Consider the following 22557-nt stretch of genomic DNA (forward strand, 5'->3'; position numbering starts at 1 on the left):
TCTAACCACCTTTTATTTAACACACACAGCAATCCTCCAATATTCAGTTTCAAGCACCAATTCAAAGTGTCAAAGTGGTAGCTTTCCAATTCCTGAGAGCAGTCAATGATAAGTGTTGAGAGGCCAACAGAAGTCTTTCGTTATCAGGTCGAGGTATCACACTCGCTGCTGACAGCAATAACCTGCAAATCCTATTCAATGTAATTATTTATTTTTCCCCTTTCTTGCTCATGAACATTTTGACACCTTGCTCAAGTGCTCAATATTTCACAAGCAATTTCTGACAGTGTGGTCAACAACATGCTGCTTTAGGTGTAGATTAGACTAAAAACTGGCAGCTCCTAAACAAACTTAAATGAAAACTATTATGGTCTTGTTTCCAAATTTCCACTGTTAGCTCATTTGGAAAGCTTCAGGGAAAAATGGTAATGGAAGTGGACAATTTCTCTCTTGTGTAATTCCATGATACTAATCCTTAGGTTAGCATTGTGGTTAGCCAGGAAAGGAATGCGGCCAATTTTAGACAAGGCTGTTAACCGTGGATGTACTAGGCCTCTATTTCTCATTACCGAATTCTATGGCCGCATGGACTTCACCAGTTCAAAAGGCGGCTCACTACCACCTGCTCAAGGGCAATTAGGGATGGGCAACAAATGCTGGCCTTGAGAGCAATGTCCACGTCTAATGAGTGAATAAAAAAGACCATTAATGATGGTACTGTGGAATTGGTTGGAAAGTATAACTGGGATGGTTCCAGAGTATCCCAGAATTGATTCTACACATATTCAAACACATAAGCACACAGACAATCACACAACACACACGTACTTCCTCTTAAGATCTACCGATATAAAAATAACATAAAGTCAACACTTGGGGTTTTGCTGTGCATTTTACTATCAGTCATGAGGCAAGATGTTGTCAAATCAGATAAGGTTGCGGAGAACCTTCCTAAAACAGCAGGTGGTTGCTGTGAGTGGAAAGTATTCACTTTGTAACATCTTACCCCAACATAAGAACATATTGAAAATCTCTGAAAGCCAATGCCCAAATGGATAGGGTGCTCTCAACTGACCAATCAGGGGAAAGCCCACTAGAGTTTGTACTGTGAGCTATGTGGCTTTAGCCCTAGGCTTCCCCAACCTGTACCTAAGTTCACTGGATCAGCTGAGTGGAAAAAGTACGCACTATCTGTTAGGCAAATGGAAATCCTTTACATGTAGCTTGGTTTGGAGAGCAAATATGGTGGTCGGTTTCCCCTTGTGTTGGATACAGAGATGGTGGTTGATTTCCTCGTGTTAGATACAGCTCAGTACAGTTGCAGTCCTCACATTGGCAATGAAACTGGCTAAATCATATTTGCCATTTCAATCATGCTTCACCTATGATGAAATTTAAGTTTGTGTGTCACTGACAAAGACACGTTTATTGACCACTCATAGTTGGCCTTGGAGGGTGATGTGGACCTGTTTCTCGAAACAGCAATTAACTTTAAAAAAATAATTCTTGCTGAAAAGAGAGATATGTTGTCAAAGAGTGTCAGATTTCAAACAATTACAACAATTTATACAACAGGAGAAAAGGATGCCTTTGCTTTCTCCATGACAATACTTGTCCTGTAGTATAAGTTATTGTGATCGCTTGAAATTTGGTGTTCCTGTGTTTGTCCTGATGAGTGCAAGATGAAAAGCTTCAACAACATGTCTCTCTTTTCAGCAACATTCACATTCTGTACTGCTAAGTGACTGATGTTGGGTATCTTTTTTTATTGCCCACCACTATTTTCCAACCTTTGTAACAGTGTAAAACAACTGAATGGTTTGCTAGGCCACTTCAGAGGGCAGTTAAGAATTAACCTTGCTGACGTGGGAATGGAGTCACATATAAGCCAAGTAAGGACAAACAGGATCCTTTCCCTAAAAGATGTATGTGAACCAGTTGGGTTTTTTTTTATTGACTATCCAACAGCTTCATGGTTATTTTTATTCATATCAGGTTTACAAAAAAAAAAATCAAATTCTCAACTGCAGTGGTGGGATTTGAACTCACGTCACCTGCATTGTTAATCCAGTAATATACCCACCACTCTACCTGGGTGATGTAAGAATAGACCATTTAGTGAGGGTGTAGGCACACACAGGTTATACCACTTAAGAGTGACAGGTCCCCTTCCTGGAAGGTCATGAGTGGACCAGTAGGATTTTTATATTTCCATAATCAAAAATGACCAGGTTTATTCAAACCAGTTTTGTAACTTGTCACAGTGAAGATTTGAGCTCATGACTGCTGGTTCCTACAGCAGCTCAATCATCATTAGGCTGTAACGCCTAATATTTATATAAGCAATAAAGGTAACACATCGACATGTCTGGGTCGCGGTAAAGCAAGAAAAACATTACGCTGGAGCTCAGCCTATGTGCATAGCTGTCTTCCTGTCATGGCCAATATTTATCCCTCAACCAAAAATGGATTATCTGGTCATTATCACATTGGTGTTTAATGGGAATTTGCTGCGTGCAAATTGGTTGCAATGTTTCCTACCTTAAACAGCAAAAAGTACTTCATTGGCTGTAAAGCACCTTGGGATGTTCTGAGGTTGTGAAAGGTGTATTATATTGAAAGATATGAACATTTTGTTAAGTTGCCCTCTCTGTTGGGGAGGTGTAAATAAATTCAGTTAGTTCAATAATGGCTGCCTACAGCTGAGCATGTGTTAGTCTTACTCAGCACAAGCAGCAATACACAACTAAAGGTACCCTATAAATGCAAGTTTCCCAGACAGTTTTCAATAGATCTCACACTCTAGACTGTCTAGTTCACCTTAGAGCATTTCCTTTGAAGAAATTGCATTCCCGGAGGCTCAGTTGAGATGGAAACTATCTGGGAAATGACCGAAGCAGACTGGCCACAAGAATCACAAGGTTCTTGGTCAGTGTCATCTGACTCATCAGGTTGATAGTTGGCTCCGTGCTCCTGGGTTAGAGAGGGGTGAAACCTTGGTCAGGGTCATCAGACACACAGAGACACCAGGTGAGGTCAAGCTGTCCTCACTGATTGAGCGGCCTAACAGCACTCACTGTCTAAAAGGTTACTTGGAATGAGTGGGTGGGGGCTACCAGAAGGCTGCCAGTGCCCAAGGAACTGTAGCTTACCATAACTCACTGCTTCAGCAAAGAAAGGAAGAAAATTGGGGCTGCTGGGGGGAGATAAATGGAATTCTTGTGACAATTCTATTGAGACGGCACAAGATGTCAACTGAGGGCGCAGAGAACATGATTTTGATATTCTGTGCTTCACTCACTTTTCTGAAAGCGTCTATTCATCCAACACTGATGCAAGTGGGTATGACAGAAATATTAAGTTAAATATGAAAGAGCTAAGAGACTGGCCAGTGTGGATGTGAATGATTAGAATCTTTCACCACTCCAATTCTATGGCTTTCCAAAATCCATTGAAATGATTAAAAATGTCAGGTGGAAACTACTGAGTAAGGAGATCAGCCAATATTTGTCGTGTCAATCTAAATGAGGAAAGGGACTGGGCACGCTGCACCATAAAGACATGGTAAGGTGGATTAGTCACAGAAACTGTGCTCGGAAAGCAAAAATAGATAGCTTGGTTAAGAGAACTGGAGTTATAACTAATTTATTTGAGCTCTAACAGAATACATAAGAACATAAGAAATAGCAACATGGGTAGGCCGTTTGGCCCATTCAGCCTGCTCCATTATTTGATAATCTCATTGCTGACCTGATTGTGGCCATAACCCCACTTTCCTGTCTCCCCTTATAAACTTTGTTTCCGTTGCTGATCAAAAATCTGTCTAACTCAGCCTTGAATATCTTCAATGACCCAACCTCCACTCCTCTCTGGGGAAGAGAAAGACTAAGCACCCCCTGAGGTAAGAAATTTCCCCTCATCCTCATCTTCAGTGGGAGACCCCCTATTATTAAGCTGTGCCACCTAGTTCTAGAAAACTCCACAAAAGGAAACATCCTCTCAACATCTACCCTGTCAAGTCCCCTCGGAATCTTATCCGTTTCAATAAGATCACCTCTCATTCTTCTAAATCCCAATGAGTATAGACGCATACACACACGCATATACACATATCCTCCTGCAGTATGGCTGACCGGGAAACTCTCTCATTCTTACCGCCTGCCATAGGCATATTGGACAGATTTACAGCTTGATAATCAACCTGTTTGGCCAGGTCATGAACACACCTTCCATGGCCATCAAGTCATGGAGGGGACTCAAACCCAGAGCTTCTGGCTCAGGGGCAGGGACGCTACCCAGTGTGCCACAAGACCCCCCAGAACTGTCCAACTCTTCCTTGGAATAGTGCCATAGGATCTTTTGCATGCACCTGAGATGAGAGGATAGACAGGGCCTCAGTTTAAGAACATAGGAAATGAGAAAAAAAGTAAGAGTAGGCCAGCTCTAAGCCAGCTTCACCATTTCAAAAGATCATGGTTGATTTTCTACCTCAACTTTACTCAACTCCACTTTCCCACCCTATCCCCATATCCTTTAATTCCCTTAGTAACCAAAAAATCTACCGATCTCAGTATTGTATAAGCTCAATGAGAAAGCATCCACAGCTCTCTGGGGAATTCCAAAGATTCACAACCTTTTGAGTGAAGAAGTTTCTCCTCTTCTCAGTCCTAAATGCCTGAATGCTGATTCTGAGACTGGGACCCCGAGCTCTAGACTCCCAGCCTGGGGAATCATCCTCTGAGCATCTATCCTGTCAAGCCCCTTAAGAACTTTATAGGTCTTATTGAGGTCATCCCTCACTCTTCTAAACTGTAGAAAATATAGGCCTGTTCTACTCAATCTCTCCTCGTAGGACATTCTCTCATCCCAGGAATCAGTCTAGTGAACCTGTATTGCATTTCCTCTACCCTTCTTTAGGTAAGGAGGCCAAAACTGTATATAAGTTTAGCATTTCATCTGAAAACTAGCACTTCTGACAGTGCAGCACTCCCTCAGTGCTGGGGTGTCAGGCTAAATTGTGTGATCAAGTGTCTGAATTGGGACTGAACCCAAAGCCTTGTGACTTAGAGGCAAATGTGCTATTAGCCCAACCACAGATGACACACAAAGGAGGCAACTTATGTTCTAAGCCCCTGTCCTGGAGGACAGTTGCAGTATGAGACACCCAGCAGGAGTCAGCACCTTCAGCACAGGGGGAGAGGAGGGAATGAGAGAGTGTTGGGGGTGGGGAGACAAACCAGGGGACAGGGATAGACATTGGTGAAATAGGAGTGTATATATATCTCAACTGGGGCAGCAATTGTGCATGCATCTAAATAACTTCTATTTCCAGAGAGAATGATTTATTCCCATACTTAGAGCGGTTTCATAGAGATACTATTTGCTCTCTAAAACTTTTCACCATTTATGATATTGGTTGTTGAAATCACAACATAATTCATTGTTAAAGCATTCTGACCGCAACCATGAGAATCTCGGGCCAATTTTCCTTTTAGTAAAATTTATGCTGCTTTTAAACAAATCAAACAGAAAGTTATGGCCTGATTTTTATGCTTTTCTCCCTCTCCCACCTCACTTGCTTGTCCAGTTTGGTTGAATTTTTTTTGTGGGATAGAAATACACAATGCTGAGGGCACCAGTGAGGAAGTGGCATTGAGTAATTATCAAGTCCCATAGTGCAAGTTCACTGGAGTTATAAAGAAATGGTCATTGAAGTATTGTGAGTGAATAGGTAGCTTACAAATTTAATTCAAACCGCTGCTTTTGATCATTCCTACAATTCAATACCATGTCAATCAACAGAAATAAAATAAAACAACAGCATCCAAGCCCATCCAGAATCTTTCAAGGCGACCCTTTCGTGGGGCTCTTGTGAAAGGGGGCTACGGGCAAATGAAGTTAACAACGCGTTGGTCCTGAATTTCCTTGGACTTCCTGCCATTGCAGTCTTGGGCCTACCCGTTTCCATGGGAACGATCCCTAGGCCTGAGGCACGCTGGATATTGAGCCAGATATTGGGCATTCTCGGGCAGCTCATCGATGAAGAGGATTCCAATATTAGGTCGCTGAGAGGCTGATTGTGAGGGGGTGACTGGGGAAGAAGTAGAGGAGGCTGCAAAATGGAGGGAGAAAGAGGTCAAAGAGGGAGTCTTCGGGACTAGATTGAACTTCAACTCCCAGCTCCACATTCGGGTCAGAGGTTTTGTACCTTTTGGTATCTTTAAAGATGGTTGGTCAAGAATAAAAATCTTGCATTCATAGCACATTTCACAATCTCTCAGGATGTCCCAAAGTACTTTCAGCCAATGGAATATTTTTTGAAGTGTGGCAGTGTAGGATACACGGCAACCAAATTGCACACAGCAAGCTCCTGCAAACTGCATTGAGATAATGACTGGATAATCCGTTTTAGTGGCATTTGTTAAGAGATAAATATTGGTCAAGAGACTAGGGAGAGCTTCCCTGTACTTCTTCAAATAGTGCTGAGAGGGCAGGTGGGGCCTCAGTTTAACATCTGATGCCAGAAGACAGCACTGCTGAGAGAGTAGCGCTCCCCTCACTCAGCTTAGGTTTTGTTCTCGAGTCTGTGGAGAGGGACGCGAACCAACAACCTTCTGAGTCAGAGATGCTACCATTGAGCCATGGCTGACACTGTTGGGATTAGGAACCTGTATAACATGTATTCCTGAGTGCCGCTGGCTTGGCACTGGGTTATTCAGGGCAGCTCAATTTTGCACAGGGTCTTCAAGTAGGTGGGAGCCCTTCCCTCTTATGGCAGGGGTTATGGACATCTGGTTTTCTGGTGAATATGGAGAAGTGCTGGCTCCCTCTCCTCTATCTCCACACCTCCTCCCATAGAAATACTGGAAACTGCACCAGATAAAATTCCCAAAATGAACATTTTCTGGTCCCCAACGTCTGTGGCCTCAGAAAAGCAATCTCCTTCCTTTAACGCTTAAATTTTATACTCAAAGTGAAGGAATCAGCTCACCATCGAATGATAAAGCACAGAAAGGAAACTATTTAGCCCATCATGTACATACCTGCATAGGCATGTGCCCAATGTAGCTACTTGCTTTTATTTGTTATGGATGTTTACTGGATGTTGAAGGTGTTGGCCAGGAGGGTCCATGGTCCATATCTAAATGGCACATAAAGTCAAAAAGGCTTGGACACCCTCCCTCTACAAGATCTGTTTCCTTCATTCTATCCCGGCCATGGAGTCATACAGCAGAGAAGGAGACCATTTGGCCCATCATGCCAGTGCTACCTCTCTGAAAGAGCTGTTCAATCAATCCCAGTGTTTTGCTCTGTACCCTTAGCTCTGCAATTTTTTTTTAAAGTAGAGATCCAATTCCGTTTTGGAAGTTTATATAGACTCTGCTTCCACTACCCTTTCAGGCCATGTCTTCCAGATCATAACGACTTGCTGCCTTGCAAAAAAAAATCTCCTCATCTCACCCTGGCTTTTTTTTGCCAATTATTTGCCAGCCATATCCATTGGTTACCCACCCTGAGAGGTGACTGTTACACAAGAAATTTACCCTTCCTGTTGCACAATAGGGAACAAACCGATCCTATAAGACCTCCAACCAGTTGTATTCTCATTAGAAATAGATGGGGATGGAACCGTGACAAAATAGACAGGCACAAGGGCCTGAATATTATGGGGCCCGGGCGGTTGACCCCTCTCCTCAGGAGCAAAGTCAGTGTGGAGCCAACCCGCTCCACGCCAGCCAGCCCATCCTGCAGCCATGGTGCGCTGCGGGCGGGATAAACAAGGGTCGAGCGGGACTTCCGCCCCTCACTGGGGAGGAAGTCCTGCCCTCGGGAGCTGCCAACCAATCCAATTGGCCAGCAGCTCCATCAGCCCTGGCAAGAGCATGTTAGTTGGCGCTGCCGGCACTGCAAGGGGTGGGGTGGGGGGGGGCGGGGTGGAAGAAGGTCCAATGGATCCCTGGAAACAGATAGTTCTGATGTCTTGACCAGGGAGGGTTTGGGTAGGTCAGGGTGGGGAGGTGGGGGGGTTGGTTTTTGAGGCTGCAGGCGGGTAGGAAAGGGGGTTGCTATCTTGGAGGGTGTTGGGGGAAGTGGGGGGAGGCATCCCCTGATCGGCAAAGGACAGCCCCTGAATATAGAACTATCCCCTTCCTTCCCACACTCTCAAGAACTGAAAAAAATATTTGGACTGCCCACTCCCGCTCGGCTGCCCACGCCAAATGTTTCATGGTGTGGGCAGCATACCATCAGGGCCAATTGGCTTGGTAACAAGCCTAATTGATCCTAGATCGTCTATTTAAATATGGCAGGCGGGCTGTCGATTTTGGTGCCCGCCCACCCGCTGTATTATGAGGGTGAGCTTGGGGTGGGTGGGAAAGGGGTTGGGTGGGCACCTGCCCTATTTTACATGCCCAGTGGGGGGCGTGTAAAATGCAGCCTAAAATCACGTTAAGACATGATCTACAGGTTTCTGGGAGGGTAAGGAAGTGTGGACTGCATATCATGCTTCTGTTTCATTCCCTCGTTGTAAATGTTCTATTCACAATTGGTGCTAAAAGAATGAAAGAGATTGCCTACTTGTCATGGCTACTCTTTAAAGGTCAATGTCTGCCTTGAGTAATGGAAAAATATAGACAGAAGATGGAAGAATATGTGCAGTGAATACTAGAACTTCCTCATGGCTACTGCTAATACCAAAGGAGTGATCTCTCTTCCAGATCCTTAATTGATTATGGAGGTTCGATTAGCAATAGATTTGCAAAATATTTTTGAGTGATTGTTCGTAAATCATATCTACACAAATATTTGCAAAAAATAAGCAGATTGCCTGATTAAATTCACACTATTCTGAACAGCAACATAGTGGTAATGTTACTGGAGCAGTAAGACAGAGACCGGGACCAATGCTCTAGAGGCAGGTGTTCAAATCCTACCACAGCAGCTGTGGAAATTTAAATTCAATTAACAAATCTGGAATGGAAAATTAGTCGCATTAATAATAATCATGAAACTACCAGATTGTCATAAAAACCCATCTGGTTCACTAATGTCTGTCAGGGGAGGAAATCTGCCACCCTTAACTGGTCTGGCCTACCTGTGACTCCAGGCCCACAACAAGGTGGGTGACTCTTGACCACCTCCAAAATGGCTGAGCAAACCACTCAGTTCAAGGGCAATTAGGGATGGGCAATAAATGCTGGTCTTGAAGTGAGGCTCCCACCCCAAGAATGAATTAAAAAAAACTGACTCCTCTGTTTACAAGGACAATGATATAGAGTCTTAGAACGATTACAGCGCAGAAGGAGGCCATTCAGCCCATTGTCTTTGTGCTGGCTCTCTGCATGAGCAAATCAGCTAGTCCCACTCCCCCACCATTTCCCCCTAACCCTGCAAATTTCCTCTCTTCAGGTGCTTGATCCCATTCCCTTTCGAAAGCCACAATTGAATCTGTCTCCACCACCCTTTCAAAAGCAGTGTATTTCTGATCCTGACCACCCGCTGAGTAAAAATGCTTCTCCTCATATATCCATTGGTGCCTCTTTTCTCATTTACCTTAAATCCACGTCCTCTGGTTCTCCAGCCTTCTGCCAATGGGAACAATTTCACTCTATCTACTCTGTCTAGACTTTCATGAATTTCCTCACATTATTGATGAAACATAGATGGAAAATTAGGTTTAACAAGTAACTGCACTAACATTTGGGTACAAATCTTCTTGTGTATTTTATGTGTGTAATGTAGGGGTAGCTTTTGAGGGGACACTTTCAGTGTGACACTTCACCAGAGAGGACAGGTCACAGAATCGGCCTTATTTTGCTGCAGCCCTGTCTCAAATCCTTGCTTCCCTTCTCGTGAGGCTCCGTGCTATGAATATATTAGATATCTTGTTGGCTAGTGGCTTTTTCCTCCTTTCCTTTCCTCCCTGGCTTCTCCTGTGGTCATTAGTTCCTGCTGTCAAAGCACTCCACACACACACACATACACTGGCAAGTCCTCTGGGCCCTAACCTGATTGGCCATTCATCACTTCATCTTGCCAGTGTGAGCCAACAGGGCTATTCCACCATGAAGGCGACCCAGCCCAACTCAAGGTCGATCCTTCTCTTACGATCAACTCGCACCTGCATGTGAAACGGTCAATGGAAATCAGTTAGAATCCTAGGCTGATACTCCTCTTGTCCCTATCCCAGGATCTGAACCCGAGGGAGCCTATTCAACCAGCAAAGTCCATGGGTGGAAGTTGCGCATCTCGAACTAGGGGTCACGGTTTAAATATAAGGGGTCGTCCATTTAAGACAGAGATAAGGAGAAGTTTTTTTCTCTCCGAGGTTAATAAGTCTTTGGAACTCCCTTCCTCAAAAAGCTGTGGAAGCAGAGACTTTCAATGTTTTTAAGGCAGAGCTCGATTGATGCTTGAAAGGTGAAAGGTTATCAGAGGTAGGCAGGAGGTTACAATCAGATCAGCCCCGATCTTATTGAATGGCGGAGCAGGCTTGAGGGGCCGAGTGGCCTACTCCTGCTCCTAATTTGCACGTTCATATGTTCCCACTTTGGTAGGGGGGGTTGATGTTGGTGTAAAACAGACAGTGAAGGATCAGCTGCCCATTGTGCGCTTGGTCCAACTTTCATTTCCATTCAGCTGGAAGCTTGAGGCCCCCACCAGGACCAGGAGCAGAGAGGGAGATAGGTGCTAAAAATAGCTCTGCTGGCCTGCATGCCAGTCCTCCACAAACCCCCACCCCCACCCCAGCTCCACCCTGCACCACCTCCCCCACCCTGGACATTTTCCTGTGGCGGGATATCAGTAGGCTGAGTGTAACCAATTAAACTAGTTAATGGCCACTTAAGGCCAATTGAAGGAGGCCAACTGGGATTTTCCACTCGGCCTCCAGGTTCCCTCAGTTTAGCAGCCTGGAGGTGACCTCCTTAGCGGCAAACTGGAGAGTGGGGTGGGGGGAGCAGGACTCCATGCAAACCTAGAGGTCCCTAGCTACCTTGGTGCAGCAGCAGCTGCAGAATGCCCCTGTGGAGGAGCTAACCTCGCCCCCACCAAACCCTCACAGTGGGTGGTCTGCCTGCAGAATCCTTTTTGTACTTAAGTTGGAGAGCGGGCACCTGCATAGCGCCCTCTCCCGCACTTACCTGGAATGGCACCCTGCTGCTCATTTCAAGCTGGAAGCTCTGTGCTTGACCTCCAACTTCAAGAGCTCCCCTTTCAACACTGTCCTTAAATGGACAGTGAAGCCCACCCTCTGGTCATAATGGCCGCCCTGGGGAAAGTCACAATGAATGACTGTTTTCCACACATTACGGGCTTCTGATTCACATTTGAGCTGATGGTAAGATGCAGAAGGTGCAAAGGAAAATTCAGCCCCTGGTCCATGGATATTCCTGGTTTGTAGGTTCGCACCTTGCCAGACACGACATTTACCCAATAAGCAACCTTAATGTCTAAGGGGCATTGGATTTAAGTCACACAAAGCCATGTAAAACTGGCAATAAAGGGTAGCTGGAAATCTATTAAGATTTCATCCATTCAGAACATGCCATCATTCAAAATGTAAGAAATACTTCAGTGTGTTTGTATAGAGAAACAGGTTTCACATAAGCATTGCTAAGTTTCAATCCTCGCTAACTTTTTTGAAATATGACTTCTTTCCTGATTTTGAACACTTAAATAAAATTTTGTGTCTGTCCAGAGCCTACTACATTAAACAAGTAGTTTCACTATTTGCAGATTTGACCCAAGCTTCCATTGCAATCATTGATGTTCAGCATCTGACTAGAAGCTCAATGTTAGTCGTTACTTCAATTTGTTCTGAGGATTTGGGTGGCGCATTGAGAAGGTGGTAAGTCTTCTTTATTAGCAGTTGTTCACACCACAAAGTGACTTGCTAGGACACTTCAGACCAATTAGTGTGGGACTGGAGTTACACGCTGGCCAGGGAGAGGACAGATGTGGAACCCTGCTTCCTCAATGGATACTAATGAATCAGTTGCAAATTTTGGAATGACAATCTTGTAGCTTTTATAGTCTTTATTTCAAATCATCCCATTTTCTTGAATTATTGAACATTTATTGAATTCACCTTCAAGCTTGCCAGGATGAGATTTGAACACAGATCCTCTATATTGCTTTTGCATGTCTATCTAACGACACAGTTGTGCCCTTAGCAGTCTAATTAGTCCTCTGCACTGTCCATTACAATGCTTTTGTCACCATAATCTTGAATCACACAAAATTACTGATAACCACATCCCACTAGTCGCCAACCGCTATGTCTAATGTAGACACGAATGGTGTTTTTCGGAATAGTGTTTAAATAAATTAAGGTTCTATTGGTTTCATGACCTGATGGCTTTTACACCCAAAAACCAAAATTGACTTCATAATTCCAATTTGTTCATTTTAAAATGTGTACGTTTGAGATATTTCACTATTTTCTTCCCTTCTCTGTAAGCCCCAACTAAAAGGGCTGGTTAGCAATTCCTGACCATCAGCCTGGCCTATGCTGTTCTGCCGTTGGTTGGTAGGGAATGGGGGAGTGTAGGGTGTGTGATTCATCCTTTTTCCAATAGGACTGGGATGCATATTCTTGGCATATTCCTGCAACACTCCTCACGCTAAATTCTACTTCACTCATACTTCCGCAAGACCTCAAAACCACAACTCTTGATGCTTGGTAATCTTCCAAAACCTGAAACTGGGCATTACCTGATCACCGTTCCTGATTTACCTCATCATCTCTCCAGCTCTTATCAACCTTGCTAGTCTCCTGCATGATGGTTTTTGTCCCTTCCCATAAGCTTCTCAATTTGGAAAACAAAAAAGCTAAGTTTGGTGTGTCCATACTTGGCAACATCTTTTACCTCGAATTTCTTTGTGAAGGAAAACTAAGATCAACACTTAACTGCAAGGAGGATCTGTAAGGAACTGCTGGTGACTTCAATGTACTGGTAGTCGAGCAGGCACCCTGTCACTGTGATAACATGGTGGTCTTCAGGAGCCTGGTCAGCAGAAGTCACTTGGGTCGCCACACAGCCTGGTCCATTCTGCATCCACCACGAGCGATGCAGTGATGTGTTGAAGGTCATGACAAAGTCTCTGTCCTACAAACAAAATACAACCAAGTTCGTTAGCCATTAAAATGCCTGTGGAAACACTAAGTGGTATAAAATAGCTCCCTTTCATCAATAATGAAAAAGTTTAGATTATTCCTACTCCTTCTCACTAAAGTAATCGCCAGGAGGAATTGTGCCTCCGGATGTGTCGATTTCATGAGCCGATAAATTCCTTTAGTCCAGGGAGCACAGCTTGCGATCTCAGTGTGTGAGCACTTAATGTAACAATCTTCCCTTTATTTTAGGAAAGGTGTTAACTTCATTCACCTGAAATGGATTAATATCTCCATACTTCCGATTACTGCCTAACCACAGGCAGTACGTGTGTGCCTCCTATTGACGTAGTGAGCTCTAGTGATCCCTGGTGGTACTGCTGTCGTTGTTTAACGTTAGGAGCTTGATGAAAAGGTTGCACATAATGATACCACATGGCCAGGCCAGAATGGGAATGATTGGTCCATGTCCCTGTCAATCACACCTGGATGCTGCATTGCTATAAAGGACTGGGATTGATTTTACCTGTAGAATTTGAAATGATCCTCCAATCAATAATCTTGCTTTTGTATTGGTGAAAAAAGAGACATGTCAAAGCTTTTCATCTTGCACTTCTCAGGACACTTCACAAGAATACCAATATAAGGGAAAAACAACAATTTACACTGTATGTGAAGAGAGTGCTGATTGGTTGGCAAGTGGTGTTACCATGGAGAATGCACCAGCAATAGTAACTGACAGTTAACTTATTTTATTTAGCTGAAGCAGGCACAATGTGCGTACATGTTATTTGTAACTCGTTCAGAGTCAACCAAATAAACTAAATTAACAAAATGAGGGATAAAATAAAACACAGCCCCTAAGTTAGGGTCACTGCAAAACCAAAGACAAAATTTAAAGGAAACTTACAACATCAAACCAAAATGTGATTAAGAGGGTTGATAAAGCACCCCAGCCCCCGCAGTGCCCACCGGGCACAGAAGGCCTCAACGGTGCCGGGAGATACCGCGTGCTCCCTCTCCAGGGAACATGTTATTTGTAACTCTTGTAGAGTTAAAACAATTAACTAAATTAACAAAAACAAGGGATAAATCAAGCACAGCCCCTAAATCAGGTCAGCTGTAAAATCAAGGAAAAACTTTAAAGGAAACTTACAAACATTAAACCAAAATGTGATTAAAGGGGTCAACAAACCACCCCAGTCCCCGCGGTGCCCACCGGGCATGGAAGGCCTCGATGGTGCCGGCAGACACCGCGTGCTCCCTCTGCAGGGAACATGTTATTTGTACATGTACATGCACCAGTTTCAGCTAAACAAGATAAGTGACAGCCATTCGCTGACTCATTCCGTAGGATAATGCCTTGACCAATCACGGTCAAGCTGCCTGGTTTAAATTTCAAACAATGCTTGGCAGTTAACTGTCAGCCACCATCAGTGATGCATTCACCATGGCAGTCCCACGAGCCAACCAATCAGCACTCTCTTGACATATAGTGTAAATTGTTGTTTTCCCCTTATATTGGTATTCTTACGAAGTGTCCTGATGAGTGCAAGATGAAAAGCTTTGACATGTCTCTTTTTTTCAGCAACACTCAAGTTCTGTATTACCAAACGACTAATCTTGCTTTTATTGGGAGACACTGCTGTGGTTGCACTATGAGTTCTGTTTTCAGTAGTTTGTAGACTGTTTAAATAGACTCTATTTGCTTTGAATTAGACTGTTTGCTGTAAAACCTACTGTTGAGTCCTGCCCTGCCTTCAACTCATTGACTGATGCAGCATTGTCAATATTTACTCTGTGGTAAATATCCAAATTTCAGGTTACATGAACCCTCCTGAACTCAGGGCATTCATTCACAATAAGCAAATGTAGACATGGAAGACATTAAGGGTAAACAACTTGCTTTTGCACAGGCATTTTCCCTTCTGTGAAAAAAAAACCTTGCTACCTAAGTGTGTGCTTGTAATTAACAGTTGTAGGAAGATTCCAGCTGAGGAATCTAAAACAGGGGGGCACAGTTTCAGGATAAGGGGACGATCATTTAGGACTGGGATGGTAAGAAATTTCTTCACTCAAAGGGTTGTGAATCTTTAGAATTCTCTACCCCAGAAGGTTGTGGATGCCCCATCATTGAAGATATATACTTAGCGCTGGGATAGACAAGATTTTTAATCTCTCAGGGAATCAAGGGATATGGGAAGTGGGTGGAAAAGTGGAGTTGAAGCCCAAGGTCAGCCATGATTTTCTTGAATGGCTGAGTGGGCTTGGCAGGCCACATATGTTGTAAGATGTTGTATGCCTTTCAGTAGGTCTCACAAAGAGGTCCTGAGTCTTGTATAGTTTAACATTAAGTGTTTATTGGTAACACCTAAACTATGTACATACATACAGATTATAGTCCAAGCTAGGAGCTGTCTCCATGCTTGCTTCTCCAGAGGTCTCTGTCCAGTTCAAAGCTGCCCTCTACACTCAGGTCATGTGTTCCTTTACATCACACCGTGGGCGGTACTGTACCCAGTGCCATGTTAACCCTTTCGATGCCAGACCCATATACTATACCTAACCAAGTCTTTACCCAATGTATTTACAATGTAACTGTGTACATCCAACATATTTAAATTACATATGCTACCCCTTTTCCTCCCCTCAGACCTCTGTGTTTACAAATTCAGGCATTCTGGAGGCTTTAGAATACTTCCAGATCTTGTTTTTGTAATAGTTCTTTGAGTAGTAGGCTCTCTTGAACTGGGCAAACCTTGTTGCTTCAGAGTTTATTTTGTGAGTTGTCTTTCTGGCACTTGGTCGTCTTCTAGTTTTCATTCTCTTTTTCCACTCCTTGGAGTTGAACCACTCCTTGTCAACTCCCCATCTGGTAATAATTGATGGCTACTGGCTTATCTCATTCCATTTGGGGGGAATGAGCGCTCTGCTCATCCTTAATATGAACCCAATGTTTCTTTTTGTGTGTGGCCTACCATGACCCTTGTGGGAGTTTACGTTCTCCTTATCTGCTTTCAATGTCTGGATTTGCTCATCTATACTGCACATCCCCTCTTTCATGTTCTTCAGATTGGATCGAAGTGCAGGAATTTCATCAGCTTTGGTTGTTAATTCTGCATTAAACCAACTGCTCTAGTATCATCAGAAATTCTTTCTCCTGTTGCAGGCATTTCTCATGATACTTACTAGAGACTTCTGATGCTCAAAGTTCATCGAGTTCTAATTGAAGATCTATCTTCGCTGAATTTGTCTCACAAGTTTATCATTTAGGCATTTCAAGCCTTCTTTCAAGTGTTCTACTTCCTGTGAGTGACACTCCTGTATTCTCATCAAATCTAATTTTTCATTAGCAAAGTCATTTTCTTACGTGAAAGTTGGTCCTCTACACTGGTTAGTTTTTTTCTGAGCAGGGTCTAATTCCACTGCGCTAGCTTTCAAGTTCACGTGCTGTAATTTTACCTTGGCTAATTGTTTCGGAGACTCTTCAAGCTCCTTTGTGAGAAGTTCCACTTTTCTCTAGCCATTCCAGGTTCTTGAATTTCCATTTTAGCCATTTCATTTTCCAACGACTCAATGGTCCACAGTGCTTTCCCTTCCAGTTCCTTGCCGTCAGCTCCAAATTTACATTTCCTGATCCTGATTTCATCTTTTCTTTATCTGCCTGCAGCTTGTAGTGCTCTATGACTTCGCCTTCAACCAGAATCAGATCGCTCAGCACTGCTATATGCTGTTGACGTTTGGGTAATGTCTCAGCATTTTCAAAAAGATTGGTGTTTAAGACTTCCAAATGGTTCTCTGTCTCTCTTCTGCCCTTGTATAGCTTGCTTAGGTATTGTCTTTTCCCTTTCATAACATAACTGGGGGTTTTCTATCTGAAGCTCATGTGCTCCACAACTTGAAGATTAAAATATTTGTCAAAGGCTTTTAACATCTCATCAAAGTTGGTTGAGGCTACATCGATGCATTGCATGAGAATTACTTCATCTGCAAAGTCACCAAACAAGTATAAAAATATATTAATCTGGACCTCCTCTGATTACCTGCTTAAACCTGATGTACTCTGGTAGCAAAGATTTTCTCCTCCAAGATACACAATTTTGCGTCTGGCTTTTTAAAAAATTCATTCACGGGATGTGGGCTTCGCTGGTTGGGCCAGCATTTATTGCCCATCTCTAGTTGCCCTTGAGAAGGTAGTAGTGATCTGGCTTCTTGAACCGCTGCAGTCCAAGCGGTGTAGGTACACCCACAGTGCTGTTAGGAAGGGAGTTCCAGGGTTTTGACCCAGCGACAGTGAAGGAATGGTGATATATTTCCAAGTCAGGGTGGTGAGTGACTTGGAGAGGAAGTTCCGGGTGGTGGTGTTCCCATCTATCTGCTGCCCTTGGCCCTCTAGATGATAGTGGACATGGGCTTGAATGGAGCTGTCTAAGCAGCCTTGGTGAATTCCTGCAGTGCATCTGGTAGATGGTACACACTGCTGCTACTGTGCGTCGGTCATGGAGGGAGTGAATGTTTATGGATGTGGTGCCAATCAAGCGGGGCTGCTTTGTCCTGGATGGCGCCAAGCTTCTTGAGTGTTGTTGGAGCTGCACTCACCCAGGAGAGTGGGGAGTATTCCATCACACACCTGATTTGTGCCTTGTAGATGGTGGACAGGCTTTGAGGAATCAGGAGGTGAGTTACTCGTCGCAGGATTCCTAGCCTCTGACCTGCTCTTGTAGCCACTGAGTTTACTTGGCTAGTCCAGTTCAGTTTCTGGTCAATGGTAACCCCCAGGATGCTGATAGTGGGGGATTCAGTGATGATAATGCAGTTGAACATCAAAGGGTGATAGTTGGGCTCTCTCTTGTTGGAGATGGTCATTGTCTGACACTTGTGTGGCACAAATGTTACTTGCCACTTGTCAGCCCAAGCCTGGATATTGTCCAGGTCTTGCTGCATTTGGACATGGACTGCTTCAGTATCTGAAGAGTCACGAATGGTGCTGAACATTGTGCAATCATCAGTGAACATCCCCACTTCTGACCTTATGATGGAAGGAAAGTCATTGATGAAGCAGCTGAAGATGTTTGGCCCTATGGCACTACCCTAAGGAATTCCTGCAGTGATGTCCTGGAGCTGAGATGACTGACCTTCAACAACTACAATCATCTTCCTTTGTGCCAGGTATGACTCCAACCAGCAGAGAGTTTTCCCTCTGATTCCCATTGATTCCAGTTTTGCTAGGGCTCCTTGATGCCACACTTGGCCAAATGCGGCCTTGATGTCAAGGGCAGTCACTCTCACCTCACCTCGGGAATTCAGCTCCTTTGTCCATGTTTGAACCAAGGCTGTAATGAGGTCAGGAGCTGCGTGGCCCTGGCGGAACCCAAACTGGGCATCAGTGAGCAGGTTATTGCTAAGCAAGTGCCGTTTAATAGCACTATTGATGACCCCTTCCATTACTTTACTGAGGGTTGAGAGTAGACTGATTGGGCAGTAATTGGCCGGGTTGGATTTGTCCTGCTTTTTGTGTACAGGGCATATCTGGGCAATTTTCCATATAGCCGGGTAGATGCAAATGTTGTAGCTGTACTGGAACAGCTTGGCTAGGGGCGCAGCAAGTTCTGGAGCATTGATGCAACGGCTTGCCCCTTGCATCAGTCCAAATTGGTCTGGCAAAGTCAATTTCTCATCCATGGTCATTGAAAACATTTTGTGTGTATAGCTTTAAATGCTGTGAGGGATTCCAAGATGACGCCGCAGTGTGCTTTTTGTCCACTAGGGTTTCCTGCACTTGTTGGATTTTCTGGGCTCCCACTGTAATGGGAGTGGTCCTGACTGCTTTGTTTAAATTTTCTGCAGCAACTCTCTCCATCGACTGCTCTGGGCCTTCCCCGCACTATCTGGGGGCTTTCAGGTTTTGAAGATGTCATTTCCCAGCTTTGGCTGGCTTTTAAAATGCCAATTTTTTTAATGGTTCGATGCACGCTCGGCTGTCACGCGATCGGGTGCCTGATTCTGAACCTTGGCTGGCCGCAGTGCTTCTTAAATGGGCAACTCGGACTTCTGAAGGCTGTAAACACTTTTAAAACTAGTTCTGGCCAAGAGCTTAATTTTTAAGCTCACCCCAGCGAGGTCCTTTGACTCTTCAGGCTGTGGGTAATCAAGCTGGGCCTCCGTGTGATCTGATGGAATCCTCTGCTGGACAGTGGGTTTTTTTTTCTGCCTTTGGCTCCTGATCCTGCTTCTCTCGCGCAATCTTCCCGAGTCTTCGCTTCGGGCGCTTTCAGCCAGGTCAGAATGCTTCTCCTTTAACCTTCCAGCTTTTGAATTTCTGCTCCAGCCTCTTTGAGGTTCTGAGTTTTCCTGACAGCTGCCACCATGTTGTAAGATGTTTTATGCTTTTCAATAGGTCAGAGGTTCTGAGCCGTTTACAGTTTAACATTAAGTGTTTATTGGTGACACACAACTATGTACCTACATACAGATTATAGTCCAAGCTAGGAGCTGTCTCCATGCTTGCTTCTTCTCAGGTCTCTGTCCAGTCCAAGACTACCCTCTAGACCTGGGTCATGTATTCCTTTACATCACGCTGGGTGGTACTGTACTCAGTCCTATGTTAACCTTTTCTATGCCAGACCCTTATACTGCAGCATGGCTTACTCCTACTCATATTACTTATGTTCTAGTGTGGTGCTTTCCCCTAGGATCAGTGGCCGGGACCTTTTGCTCCGACAGGAGGTAAGGAAGGAGGTGTGCCTGAGAATTTGGTGGATTGGCATCGGGGCCGATACTGGCACTACTGAGTGCAAGAGTTGCTGGCCTCTGATTGGCTGGCAGCTCTTGGCGGGCAGGAAGTCATCTTCTGGGGCCCTCAGTCTACAAGAAGACCTGCTGCTGTCCACTTAAAGAAGAACAAAGAAAAGTACAGCACAGGAACAGGCCCTTCGGCCCTCCAAGCCTGCGCCGATCATATTGCCTGTCAAACTAAAACATTTTGCACTTCCGGGGTCCGTATCCCTCTATTCCCATCCTATTCATGTATTTGTCAAGCTGCCCTTTAAACACCACTATCGTACCTGCTTCCACCACCTCCTCTGGCAGTGAATTCCAGACACTCACTACCCTCTGCGTAAAAAACTTGCCCCACACATCTCCTCTAAAGTTTTCTCCTCTCACCTTAAATCTATGTCCCCTAGTAATTGACTCTTCCACCCTGGGAAAAAGCTTCTGACTATCTACTCTGTCCATGCCACTCATAATTTTGTAAACTTCTATCAAGTCGCCCCTCAATCTCCGTCACTCTAGTGAGAACAATCCGAGTTTCTCCAACCTCTCCTCATAGCTAATAACCTCCAGACTAGGCAGCATCCTGGTAAACCTCCTCTGCACCCTCTCCAACGCCTCCATATCCTTCTGGTAATGTGGCGACCAGAATTGCATGCAATATTCCAAGTGTGGCCTAACCAAGGTTCTATACAGCTGCAGCATGACTTCCCAGCTTTTATACTCAATACCCCTGCCGATGAAGGCAAGCATGCCATATGCCTTCCACATTACCTTATCCACCTGCCACTTTCAGTGACCTGTGGACCTGTACACCCAGATCCCTCTGCCTGTCGATGCACTTAAGGGTTCTGCCATTTACTGTATAATTCCTACCTGTATTAGACCTTCCAAAATGCATTACCTCGCATTTGTCCGGATTAAACTCCATCTGCTTTTTCTCCGCCCAAGTCTCCAACTGATCTATATCCCGTTGTATCCTTTGACAATCCTCTTCACTATCTGCAACTCCTCCAACCTTAGTGTCGTCTGCAAACTTACTAATTAGCCCAGTTTAACTGCCTGATGGGCAGAATATACGGTGAACCCTTCTCCTCAGAGCCAGTGTAGGTATCCTGCTGCTTTTTCAGGCAGTGAGTGAGACACTTGGTGAGACTGGAAGATTCCGCCCAGTGATTAGGGTATTAACAGGTATTGGTTCTTAATTAAATCAGAGGCAATGGCAGTTGGAGAGGGAGGTGAAGGGGGTGGATAAGGTGACTTATCTCAGTTTGTTTCTTGGTCCTTGATCTGTCTGAGTGTCATCCATAGATACTTCTGCAAAAATGCTAATTGGTTCCCAAAAGTCTGGCAGGAACGGTACAAATATATTGAGGTAAACTTTTGAGGTTTCCCCAGCAAATTGGCTCATGCTTTGTCAAACCACGTTTTAACACAGTGCCCAGGAATCAAATATTATAAATAGGTGTGTGTGCTGCGGGGAAACGGGTAGTGTCAAATTTATCATGAAAATTTTGGAGTTCACAGTCTATTCAGTGTTCATATAGTATATGAAAAAAATCGCTGCAATATTCCATCGCTATCTGCGCACTGCCAATGATCACGAGTGTGCAAGATCTAAAACCTATGAGGAACTCAAAACAATTGTGCAAGCCCTTACCAAGAGTGATTGAAGGACTATATTTTACTCACCTGGTGGAATAGCCTGTAAAACATTTCCAACGACACACGCTACCATGCTGCATTTTAAACTCACTCAATACATGTCCTCCAATAATTCAAATAATTTTTTCATGCTAAGGAATTGAAGTTATCTAATGATTTGAATAAAGCAACTTAAGGTGCTAGGTTAAGATACTGGAACTCACTACCTAATGGCACTGTGGGAGTACCTTCACGACACAAACTGCAGTGGTTCAAGAAGACCCACCATTACCTTCTCAAGGGAAACTAGGGTTGGGAGTTAGCTTGCCAATGATGCACACATTCTGAGCCAAACCTAATAGTCTAATTGATGGCCATTTCTCATTCATTATTGATGCACACAGTATTAACTGCTATTTAATAAAGCATGTACAAGCTAAGGAAGTGTATGCATATGGTAGAGCTTAGAGTGTCCTTACATGCCTTGCACTGGGAATACCCTATATGTGCTTTTGGAGGTTTTAATAAACTGGAGTCTGACTGAGTATTTGTACATTGTAAACTGTTTAGAACAAAGATGTTGTAGCCACAAGTATAGTTACTTTATATACATTTGTTAAATCAGTTTTACCTTCTTTCTCACACTCTGTTGTTATCAATAGCCCGGGAGATGGGAGGGGAGTGGGGGGTGTGTGGAAAGAGGCGGGGGGGTGGTGGGGAGAGAGAGAGAGGCGAGGGTGGGGGGGGGGTGTGGGGAGAGGCGGTGGGTGGGGGGGGTGGGGGGGTGGTGGGGGGGCGGTGTGGTCAGTAAAGATTGTGAGAGCAATGAAGAAAGTAGCTGAGAGGAGATTGAAATGGTCTGGTCATCTGTTGCGGAGAGAGAAAGAGAAAATGTGGTGAGGCAAGTGATGGAGATGGGACTGCAAGGAAGAAGGAGAAGAGGAAGACCTAAGACCAGACGGAAGGATGCGGTGTCGAGAGACTTGAGCGCAGTGGGATTGGAAGAGTAATAGGTGATTGACAGGGCA

General features: G+C 44.4%; 1 protein-coding gene across 1 annotated transcript in view; it reads right to left on the bottom strand.

Moving 5' to 3' along the window:
- Window positions 1–22557, bottom strand: part of nkain1 (sodium/potassium transporting ATPase interacting 1) — a 512964-nt gene that overhangs the window by 44746 nt on the left and 445661 nt on the right. The window contains exon 4 of the mRNA XM_078567413.1: window positions 12912–13109. Coding sequence (XP_078423539.1) covers window positions 12912–13109 — 198 coding nt within the window. The remainder of the gene's footprint in view (window positions 1–12911; window positions 13110–22557) is intronic.

The sequence above is a fragment of the Cetorhinus maximus genome, chromosome 21 (genome assembly GCF_964194155.1).
Source record: "Cetorhinus maximus chromosome 21, sCetMax3.hap1.1, whole genome shotgun sequence".
Lineage (NCBI taxonomy): Eukaryota > Metazoa > Chordata > Chondrichthyes > Lamniformes > Cetorhinidae > Cetorhinus > Cetorhinus maximus.